Source organism: Trachinotus anak, unplaced genomic scaffold (assembly GCF_046630095.1).
Source record: "Trachinotus anak isolate AG129_WGS33_773 ecotype Australia unplaced genomic scaffold, CSIRO_AGI_Tana_v1 ptg000007l, whole genome shotgun sequence".
NCBI classification, from domain to species: Eukaryota; Metazoa; Chordata; class Actinopteri; order Carangiformes; family Carangidae; genus Trachinotus; species Trachinotus anak.
This window is the reverse complement of record NW_027273858.1, coordinates 10,696,107-10,706,985: the sequence shown is the minus strand read 5'-3', so window position 1 is coordinate 10,706,985 and position 10,879 is coordinate 10,696,107. Positions and strand designations below refer to the sequence as shown.

General features: G+C 39.6%; 2 protein-coding genes across 5 annotated transcripts; one reads left to right on the top strand and one right to left on the bottom strand.

Moving 5' to 3' along the window:
• Nucleotides 1-34: 34 nt before the first annotated feature.
• Nucleotides 35-6,068, bottom strand: LOC139622821 (polymeric immunoglobulin receptor-like). 3 transcript variants are annotated; one of them, XM_071480438.1, is made up of 9 exons: nt 5,330-6,068; nt 4,707-5,030; nt 4,234-4,563; nt 2,976-3,108; nt 2,495-2,586; nt 2,370-2,404; nt 1,489-1,575; nt 1,334-1,402; nt 35-1,206 (listed from the first exon to the last, which is right to left on the bottom strand). In XM_071480438.1, the coding sequence occupies exons 1-8, from the start codon at nt 5,376-5,378 to the stop codon at nt 1,340-1,342; spliced, it is 1,113 nt and encodes a 370-aa protein (XP_071336539.1). In that variant the 5' UTR covers nt 5,379-6,068; the 3' UTR covers nt 35-1,206; nt 1,334-1,339. The 3 variants fall into 3 exon arrangements, with proteins under 3 accessions (XP_071336539.1, XP_071336540.1, XP_071336541.1); XM_071480439.1 differs by having other exon boundaries at nt 1,334-1,399; XM_071480440.1 differs by lacking the exons at nt 4,234-4,563; nt 4,707-5,030; nt 5,330-6,068 and adding an exon at nt 3,849-4,052.
• Nucleotides 6,069-6,238: 170 nt separating this feature from the next.
• polh (polymerase (DNA directed), eta) lies at nt 6,239-10,785 on the top strand. 2 transcript variants are annotated; one of them, XM_071480429.1, is made up of 10 exons: nt 6,239-6,512; nt 7,289-7,423; nt 7,553-7,785; nt 7,907-8,085; nt 8,195-8,298; nt 8,441-8,560; nt 8,942-9,065; nt 9,210-9,275; nt 9,386-9,558; nt 9,653-10,785. In XM_071480429.1, exons 1-10 carry the CDS (start codon nt 6,376-6,378, stop codon nt 10,611-10,613), a joined length of 2,232 nt encoding a protein of 743 aa, XP_071336530.1. In that variant the 5' UTR covers nt 6,239-6,375; the 3' UTR covers nt 10,614-10,785. The 2 variants fall into 2 exon arrangements, with proteins under 2 accessions (XP_071336530.1, XP_071336532.1); XM_071480431.1 differs by lacking the exon at nt 6,239-6,512 and adding an exon at nt 6,519-7,119.
• The last annotated feature ends 94 nt before the right edge of the window (nt 10,786-10,879 follow it).

Sequence of the window (10,879 nt, the reverse complement as noted above, 5' to 3'; positions counted from 1 at the left end):
TCATCATACTGGAATAAAGCAAATAAAACATTGGTGGGTTATAACAAGGACGCTTTATTGACTTCGATTATGCTTTGAATTCTGGCATTAAGAACAAATGCAGCATTTGATTGCATATATAGCTAACAATATTCTTCTGTCATATTGCTTGTCCTTTGAAAATATTGCATCATTGCAAATGTTTTTAGATTATACATAATTGTTCCCAAAATTCAATAAATTAAAAAAAAAAAAGTGTATTACTAATTTGACTGATATTTAATGACAAAAATGACTCTTGCCATCATCATCTTACAGGACCAGCTTTAATGTTGAATGTTCATATAAAATGTGACTGACCTGTGAGTCCAGTGAGGATGAGAAGAAAGCTGAGCTGAGCAGCCATAGCGGTGAATATAGTCAGACAAAATAACATTGATAGACTGATTCTACTTCCTGATTTTTCTAAACATACAGTTGCAGCAGCTAAATCCTTTTAAGGTAGTTACAGGAATTTCATTTGATGACGACACACATAACCATAGTTACTTTATGCTCAAAGCATAACCTGAGTTGCAAAATATTTTACAATGAAAAGTAATAAAAAGACAAACAAACATGTAAACATGTATGTAACAACATGTACATTTAAAAAATGTCACTTGTTACAGTTATGAAAGTGAAAACACAAAAACATAAAAGTGTCACATTATTTGTCCAAAGAAGCATAATTATTATATTTGCTTGTGCAGCAATTGAATTATAATTGAGAATAGAATGAATTAAACCAAAGTAGTCACAAAGCCACTTCCTTCATTTGGTCAGTTTCAGTGGCTTCTTACCCAAACTATTCATGGTTCAACTGTCACTCTTGCTCTGAGTCAACCTGACAGCAACAAATGCCCCACATCACAGTCTTAATGCCACTCTCCCACTCTAGCCCCTCTGTATTCTCTACTTTTAAGCATGTACTTGTGAGAAAAACTTATCTCTTCAAACTTGTTTGATACACCATGTTAATGTCTGTGTTTGCAGCTTTGCACAAAATAATACCTGTGACCAAAAGTCTCTAAATTACAATACATATGCAGGATTGATTGATTAATCAAAAGTGACCTCAGGTGATAAAGTGAACATCAGAATGACTTCATCAATGTCACCATACTTGAAGAATCAATGTTCTCTCATCCTATCTTGCTCAATATTACTTCCATCACCTGGACCGGCCTAACAACCAGAGAAGAGATATTGAATAATTATGTACAAATCATAAAAACAATGCTGATAGATCTGAGTTATTAACAGTTAGGTTGAATGTTGAAATGCCTACATTAGTTTAAAATTGGTTACATACCATTTGTTACACATTGTCTTTTATTACAATGGTACTGTATATCACACTGTCCTCCGGCATAGGGTTCTGCTGGATAAGATACAGAGTCAAAGTGATATGGCAGTGGTGGTATGTTTTCAGGCACTCTGCTCTTAAACAAACTCAGATTATCTCACCTGTTTTACCATCTTCCAGGCTGCTACAGGTTGATAATGACCAACAGTAGCATAGAGCACTTCAGCATCACTCCCAGTTTGTGAGCTCTATAAAGAATAATTCAAATATGAGATTAATCTCATCTTATCATCATGGTATGTTACAATTATTTGCTTTCTCCTGTCTAAATTGCAGGTTAATTTGAACATTATTGTACAAGGGACTTTGTTTACAGAAGTTTGCCATTATGAGTATGTATGTGTTATACTGAATACTTGCAAAGCCATCTTATATTGTAGGTAAAGCTATTTATATCTGTATGATCCTGAGTTTTACTTATTTGAGGAGCACTCATATACAGTATGTGTAAAATCCTGTTTGGGTTCTGTTACAGCACTGAGCGGCGGAAAGTATTTTACTGGGGATTCAGGACACATAGAGGCTGCTTTGGAAGCAGATCAACAACAATTATCTCCTTCTTCCTCTAAAAAAAATGATTTTCCAACATGGATCTGTTTGAATCTGATGGCAAATTGTTGTTCCCATTATAAAAATAATTTGTAATTTCATTTCACCGCAGCTTAAATTTTAAAGTCCAGTTTTCCTGTTTGCGGAGTTGATCTCGAAATTATCTAAATATGTAAAACCCATAGATCCACTGTCAGCCTGGACATGTCTCATGCTTCTTTTTTGAAACTGTGTAACTGTCTGATCTTATCTTACTAATTATACTATCATTGACCATGGTGATGCAGTGATATACTCGTATACAGTCAACAACTCCAAGTCCAACTCCAGATACACTGTAAAATGTTTAGTTAAGCGAAAAGAAATACAAGAGTGAAGATGACCATATATTTATTACCAAACTAATAATGGGAAATACAAGGCTATATCTTACTGCAGTGACGTCAGGCCCATCAGGTTTGGTCTTGTCTAAAACACATGAATTTTTGAAGAGGATATTTTAGAATAACAGATATTTTATTCCTGAATTTCGATTAGCAGAGTTTACAAAAGACTTACTATGTCTCATCATTCTCCATCCAAAAAAGGCAGCGGGAACAACCAACAACTGTAAGACCAGGGTGGTGATGAGAATTGTCACCTTAGTGGAACTAGAAGATAAATGTGGATTAAAGGTACATTTAATAATGTGACATAAATTGTAATGTTGCCAGAAATAATCTGCATTCAAATGTTTTTGTTGTATAATCTTTGTTTTGCAAAAACCAAAAAAAAAATGAAGGGTTACAGGGTTACAGGGTTCGAGTGGAAGAAAATGATGTGCTTTTATATATGTAACATAATAATCCATGCTCAAGACAGAATGGAGAGGACAATCTTCCATGCTCAAATATTTTTTAGTGTTTTAAAGAGACTGCATTTAAATCATATTAGTTGTATAATATTAGGGAAGAACAAAGGCTGGAGAGGGGAGGATATGTGGAAATGAGATCTGAACCCAGCTAATATGTTGAAGTCAAATAAAGTAAAGGATACATACCTCTTGCAGTCATCTTGCAGGCTTTCTCTGTCTGCCTCAGCTCTGGTGGTGTTTATGGGACGAGCCGTATATGGCTCAGTAATCATCAGCACGGAGGAATGCTCGTGAGTGGTTAAAGGTGTCCCTGTGATGCCTATAAATGTGAAAAGCTGTTTATTCATACTCTATCAGTCAGTCAGTATGAGTATCAGTCTCAGTCAGTTACATTTTCCATATTAAAAAAAAAAAAGAAAACTAGAAAATTTTATCAAATTTTCTTTTTTTAGATTTTTTGTTCATCAGATCAATGTATAATTAAGATTATTTAGCCATTTTTCTAATTTTCTGTTTGTGGAATGTTTGGTAGAGAAGCTTTTCTGTCTGTTTGTGCCTGGGGTTGTGAAAGAGGGCGGGATCTAAGCGTCCGTCTCAGCTCAGTCTGATTGGCCGGCTGGGACCACAACATCAGATTGTGGCTGAACACTGATTTTTCTGTTGGTTGTTTGAGTCAGTTGCATTTGCTTCTAAATGCACCTTTGGTATAGACGCTAACTCACAAGGAAGACTCTGTGTTTATGTAAATATACAATATATAGCTTGAGAGCCATATAGCCTATTTCCCTGTATTGCCCAGGATAATAAAAAAAGCTAAATAGGTTAGCATTTCAATGTGAGCAGCGGCTGCATCTGCAAGTGTTTGTGTAGCATGGGCACGCTGCAAAACAAGGCTAACGCTGTAGAATACTGTATTCCGATTTTTTTGTCCTGGGTAATAAAGGGAAATGACTTTATATGACTACATACTATATATAGTTACAGTATAAGTTATATGCTGTATATTTACATAACCATGGCTTGCCATCAATACCAAATTAGAGGGGAAAGGCAACTCACCTAACGTAACAACCACCAAGGGCGGAGTCATTGACGGATGGATGTAATGGTTCCAGACAGCCAATCAGACATAAGGTCAGTCGGCCGCTTAGATCCCGCCCTCCCAGGCAGCCCAAGATAAACAGAAATAAAAGCTTTCATATGTATTTTTCAATTTTCATACCCATCATTCCACAAATACAAAATATGAAAAGGTAGCTTCAAAGTTTTAATTATACATTGATATGAGGAATGCAAAATCCAAAATTAGAAAATGCAATTCAATTCAATTTTTCATTATCAATTTTTTATTTTTATATATAAAAATTTAACTAATAAGCATTACATGGACCTATGACATTATGATATTTCTTATAGGCTACTTTATATTGTGGTTAACTCTTACGTGCTGCATTGGGGCTCATTGTAGCTGTAGTAGTTGAGGTTAATTCATGAACAGTTATATGCACTGGCATCTGTAAGTGTCCTTTGGCACACCAATACCAGCCGCTGCTCTCTGTCCTCAGTTCACTCATAGTCACACTGAAAACATTAGGGACACTTGTATTGATGGTCACCGGTGTTCCATCTATTGATCTCTTCCCATCTGTCACACAGTTCCTGCCCACTTTGCACCACTTTGCCACTTCTGGATATTTATGGTGGCACGAAACAGTCACACTTCCTCCTTCAAATGCTGTAATACTCTGTTGGTCCACATACAGACTTGACATACCTTAAAACAAACAAAAGAACAAAAATAAGTATTCTGATTTCATTATCTGAGAAATGTGAGTAAAATAGGACATCTGTTTCTCCCAACAAATAGTTCACAGAAAGGACTTCATATGTGTCAGATATACACTTAAGGGATTTTACCTGTGGTAACTGACAGATGAAAATGTTGTCCGACATCTCTCTTTTTTTTCTCCACAGCACACCAGTAATGAGTGTCCTTATACGTCAGATCATTAATTGATACAGTGAAGATGCATTTGTCTGTGTCATCGCAGATTGAAAATCTTCCTGAACTGCTTTGTGGTTGGTGTGTTTGAGCTACTATTGTGCAGAACATAAAAAGCCGCCCTTCACACAAGTATTTCACATGGTGTCTGTATTGAGGCTCATAGAGACATGGGATAGAGATGGAGCCTCCAGTCTTGACTGACACTTCATGCACTGTCATAATTTCACTGTGAATTGCTGATAAAACAACAACAGAAACGTATTCTATAGCGGTGACTTCAAATACATTGTGTATAACACCAACAGCTTCAGGTTATTCAGCGTCACAGGTAAATAACATATATGTAACAAGTTATGGTCATGACTTAATTTTAATACAATATTAATGATTAATACTAGTGGCTTGATGTCACTTTAAATTTATGACTCAAATTGTATTAATGAACATCAATATACCACCAACAACAATATTGCTTCAAACATAAATCTGACTATAATTTATACATGGAATTCTTATTAAGGCTTTGCTGACTTACCCATGAGCCCAGTGAATATTATTAAGTGAGGAATATATGGCAAAGTCATACTGGTATCAATGTTGCAAATGAATGAGCTCTTTCAGTATCACTGTAGGCAACTCGAGCTGAGTTCCTTCCTCATTTTTAGCACTTCTTTTGTTCCTGCCAGGTGCAGACTGAAGGATTTGACGCCATCCCACACCACCCTGTTTACACAAACCACCAGATGGCTAATTTTGTACTGAAAGTAAAGTTCTTCTGATTACAAAATGAAAAAAAAAAAAAAAAATTGGACCGACCAATACCCTAAACTCTGACCATCCGTACCCTCTTCAATACACTGAATGTTCCTGCCCTAAACAGAAATAATATACTTAGCTAATAACTCCCATGATAAGATAAGATAAGATAAGATAAGATAAGATAAGATAAGATAAGATAAGATAAGATAAGATAAGATAAGATAGCCTTTATTAGTCCCACAGTGGGGAAATTCACAGTGTTACAGCAGCAAGTGGCAGCGCAGAGAAGAGGAAAGCTGCAAGAAACTGCAATAGCAAATATTTGGAAAGATAAATAATAACAATATAATAATGTACAAAATATACAGATACAAAAATTTACATATTTAGAAGTGTATTTTACTACCATGTATAGTAAACTAGTTAGTCAGACAAGTGTTTATGATAACAAATGAACACACTTATAAACCCGCCCCTGTTTTACAGGGTATGGCTGTGCACTTAGTAGCTTCTTTATAAGACCATGGTCTTATAATACATCCATGCGACGACCTCACCACAATGGCCGACATGTTTGCCAACCTCTGTTGTCTCCATGGTTTTATAATACACCCATGTAACACATTCATGGCTGTCTATGGCTGTGATCTGTGACGTTGTATTCGTCGACTTTTGATGACGTTTTTATGTAACTTTCAAATAACTGCGTGAAATGGAAAGCGAGGGGAGCGGAAGCACCTGTATTTCGGCGCCCGGTTCAACTTCAGTGAGCGTCCGCGGCGGGTGTATTTTGTCCTCGCTGACCGAGTCTCCTCCTCGGCGATGGACTACGGAAAAGAGAGAGTGGTGGCGTTAGTGGACATGGACTGTTTCTACGTCCAGGTGGAACAGAGGCTGAATCCAGCTCTGAGGAGCACTCCCTGTGTGGTGGCCCAGTACAAGACGTGGAAAGGAGGCAGGTGAGTTTCTGACACAGAGACACAGTTTTTATGAGCAATGCAGCTGAAATCGCTGTCGATGAGACCGGGCCACAGCTGGGTGACATCGCTGCCCCCGCTAGTCCCTCGGTATCAGAAGGCTGTTCCTAGTTTCACACAGTGCTGTTGTGCAGTTATCGAGAGACTCTATTGGTAAAGCACCCTGACTCTCCTGAAAGGTAGCAGGTGGGTATTATTGGACAAATTAATCTGAATGACATCAGAAAAACAAAACTCAAAACAAGATCTGCAGATTAAGATCAATAACAGGACGGGAAATATCTGCCCAGAATGACTGGACTTCAGCGTGAAAGTCCATTCTTGAACTTAGAGATAGTGGCCTTATGCAACGATCTGAAGTTTTTTCCACCCACAGCATTCAAGTCTCATCATATGACCTAGTTATGAAACTAATAGGGGATCATTACCACCCCTTCTAGAACCTGGATGTGAATAGCCTCCTTGATGTGGCTGCTTACCAACCTTCAGTCAATGACTCTATCACCTCCCAGTAGATGCTGTGATAGCAGGAGATGAGACGGTGACTGTAAAGACTTCTCTCTCCAGCGCACACTGTGTATACACACAGGTGACACTACACCCAGCTTGTGTCTGTTCAGTTGCATGGACCATTTAAATCGCTGTCTCTGTGTTGGCAACTCACCCGCCCACATCATCTCCCGCAGATAACCACCTTGGACTAACTGTTAGCTTATGGTTTGTACACATGATTTGATGCAGTTCTCATCCTCTGTTAGTATCATAGCTGTGAGCTACGAGGCCAGGGCCCATGGTGTCACCAGGAACATGTGGGTGGACGATGCAAAGAAACTGTGTCCAGATCTCCAGGTGGCACGAGTGCGTGAGTCTCATGGCAAGGCAGACCTAACACAGTAAGTGCTGATGATGTGCTATAGAATCTCCATCTTCCCGTCTTTGATGGCATGAACAGTATATGTTATTTAATACCTCGCCTCCTGTGACCAGTCGTAAGATAAATAACCTACTCACTCCTTGTATAGTTACAGAGAGGCGAGTGTGGAGGTGATTGAGGTGATGTCTCGCTTTGCCGTGATTGAAAGAGCCAGCATTGATGAGGCTTACATGGATCTGACTACTGCGGTCCAGCAGCGGCTGAAAACCATGACCGACAAACAAATAGAGCCTCACCTGCTGAAGGCAACCTACATCCAGGGGTACCCACAAAGTTCACCTGAAGTGGAAGTATCTTCAGGGGACGCTGTCTTGGATAAAGGTAAAGGCTGCAATGAAAACTTGCTGATTATTCAAGTCATTGTTTCAGGGCTGGACACAGGAGGCACACCAGAAAAACTAGGTAGGATGTAGCCGACTAACAGCGTCATGTTTGTCCCCAGAGGAGCAGAGGTCCAGAGGTCTCCAGCAGTGGCTGGCATCCTTACCTGGCCCTCTGTCAGGGGAGCAGAGCTCTGCTGACCTGCAACTAACTGTGGGGGCGCTCATTGTCGAGGAAATGAGAGCAGCCGTGGAGAAACACACAGGTTTCCGCTGTTCAGCAGGGATTTCACACAATAAGGTAGAAAAACCTCTGATTGTTTTATTCCTATGAATATAATGCTAGTTCACTACTTTAGAGAGCAATAATTATCTTTGCTATGGTCACAGATGATTGTCTGTTTCTCCAGGTACTGTCCAAACTAGCCTGTGGACTGAACAAACCTAATCGACAAACTGTTCTGCCTCTGGACTCTGTAACAGAGCTTTTCAACTCTCTACCCATCAGCAAGATGTGAGTTCAAAGTATAACTCTCCCGTAAAGGATTCATTCATCACAATTCTTTTTTTTTTTCGCATAATCTGAAAAAAAGTGTAAAAATAGAAGGTGACTTACAATATACTGTACTCATGTATTGCTTATTTCATCCATGCAGCCGTAACCTGGGGGGTAAGCTGGGTGTTTCTATTACAGAAACTCTGGGAGTAGAGAACATGGGAGACCTGACTCGCTTCTCTCAGGCCCAACTGGGACAGCACTTTGGAGAAAAAACTGGGTAAGACAAGCCAGATATTCCTTTAAAAGTCAAAAGTCTCGTTAGATGACGGCAAACAGAAGTCTTGCTTAGTATTTGCATCTATTATGTCAGACGCCATCATAATTTTAAGTGAAGCTGACATTTTGATCACAAAGTCTTAACATACATGGCCTTCTATATATATATTTTTTCTACTTGAACGCTTTTACTCACCTTTTGTCTCTGGGCACAGCATACATGATGCTCCATGTATCATGAAATAAAATGGCTCAGGCAAAGGTTTTCTCCTACAAAGACAAACCTGTTTGGAAAAAAAAAAAGTGCTGCGGAAATAATTTAGCATTTTCTTTGTACTTGATTACGAAGCACACTCGTCTCTTTGAATCTCTTGCCTTGCAGTCAGTGGCTGTATGACTTGTGTCGGGGGATTGAGTTTGAGGCAGTGAAACCCAGACAGCTTCCTAAGTCCATCGGCTGCAGTAAAAACTTCCCTGGGAAGACATCGCTGGCTACAAAAGATCAGGTATGGACCATTTTTTTCTGCTATTCCTGTGGTACATCAGGGATTAAAGTTTTAATCTGGCTTTAATTTTTAGGCTCATTTTGACTGAAATTTAAAAAGAATATAAAATTTTTTTCATGTTGATTATTGATAACCTCTGTGTAGGTACAGCACTGGCTTCATCAACTGGCTCTTGAGCTTGAGGAGAGGCTGACCAAGGACAGGGAAGCGGTGAGAAAAAACAAACAGGGTTAACTATTTCCTCGACTGGGTTTTACATTTAAGTCATCTACAGTAAATATAACCGGGTGTCACATTATTGGTTTCTCCCCACATGACAGAATGGTCGAGTGGCTAAGTTGTTGACAGTTGGTGTACGTCAGCTTGGGGATAAGAGGCCAAGCAGCTTCTCTCGCTGTTGCGCTTTAGTGCGCTACGAAGCGAACAAAATATCCAGTGACAGCTTTGCCATAATCAAGAGTCTCAACACAGCAGCAAGCCACCAGGCTACATGGTAATTAGAATAACAATAGCACAGTAAAATATTAAGTCATGGGTCGAGGGAATCCTGTGTGATTGACTGCACTTTTTTTGCGACGTGTCTGCAGGACTCCACCCCTCACCCTGCTACACATCTCAGCTAGCAAATTCAGTGATGCTCCATCAGCAGGGGGGATAGCTGGTTTCCTTTCCAGTGATGTCACTTCAACACAGAGCCTTCTCTCCACCTCTCAGTCCACCACACAGCCGCCCTCTGAACTGAAAAATGACTCAACATGCAATCAACCTGGCACCATTCAGTCCTTTTTTCAAAAGGCAGCTGGGAAGCAAAGACAGAAAGTGACAAAAGAGGTAGAGGAAGAGGATGAAGAGAGAATCTCTACAGGAATTCTCTCATGTTCCTCCACCTCTCACAAAAACTCTGCAACTGGTAGTCAAGTAGATAACAATACTTCCTCCACACCTTCATCTCACTCTAAAAATGGTTCATCCAGCTCCCATTCTGGCATGTCCTCTTTCTTCCACAAGAAGAGTCTTGAAAGAAGCCTACATGCTTCAGCATCAACACTGAGCAAACCTGAAACAGGACTCAGGCCTGGGACTGTCAATGAAAAACAAGGATCGGATGACTGTTATGACACTGTTGCTGCTGTGTCAGGCCTGCAGGATAAATCCAGCTCAGAGTTTACATCTCACCATTCACCACGTGAAGAGTTAAGAGACGAACTGGACGTCGATCCAGAGGAAAATCACCACCCTCCCAGTGTGGCCGGAGAAGACCTCTTAAAGTGCGAACGCTGTGGCCAGGAGGTGTTGGTCTGGGAAATGCCTGAACACAATGACTATCATTTTGCCCTGGACCTCCAGAATTCACTCTCTTCATCTACAAGTTTAGCAACTGTCTCTACCTCCTCTTCTTCCTCTGCATCTCCTCTCAGAGCAGCAGGCACAGCCCAGTCCACCCGGGGGAAAGCAAAACACAGAGGCCAGTCAGGACCCCAGCCAAAAAGACACTGTTCTCAAGGTGGCAGTACGGGCACTCTGGATTCTTTTTTCAAGAGGAAATGAAGATGTACCCTAGTATAGCATTTTTAAAGAAAATTAAATAATATACAAATGTCGGGTAAATGTCAGCATTAGCTCAAAGAATGGAAAGCCATATTGTAAGAGTTTACTTTAAATAATTGATGTGTGTGAGCTCATTATAAGAATGTGTACATATTAAAGAAAATGTTTGTTTCATCACGCTTTTTTTCTAATAAAGGGAAAGGCAGTATTTTTAAGCAGCCACTTTGTGAACCAGAGTTCATTAAAGATACTTTTTACATTGTGTA

What these genes read in the sequence shown, in the direction of transcription:
- LOC139622821 (XM_071480438.1), bottom strand. Translation starts at nt 5,378, where the DNA reads ATGACTTTGCCATATATTCCTCACTTAATAATATTCACTGGGCTCATG. An exon ending in TCATCTGTCAGTTACCACAG is followed by an intron (nt 4,564 to 4,706) that starts GTAAAATCCCTT and finishes GTTTGTTTTAAG; the next exon opens with GTATGTCAAGTCTGTATGTG. An exon ending in AATGAGCCCCAATGCAGCAC is followed by an intron (nt 3,109 to 4,233) that starts GTAAGAGTTAAC and finishes TCACATTTATAG; the next exon opens with GCATCACAGGGACACCTTTA.
- polh (XM_071480429.1), top strand. Translation starts at nt 6,376, where the DNA reads ATGGACTACGGAAAAGAGAGAGTGGTGGCGTTAGTGGACATGGACTGT. An exon ending in GGCAAGGCAGACCTAACACA is followed by an intron (nt 7,424 to 7,552) that starts GTAAGTGCTGAT and finishes CTCCTTGTATAG; the next exon opens with TTACAGAGAGGCGAGTGTGG. An exon ending in TCTCTACCCATCAGCAAGAT is followed by an intron (nt 8,299 to 8,440) that starts GTGAGTTCAAAG and finishes TCATCCATGCAG; the next exon opens with CCGTAACCTGGGGGGTAAGC.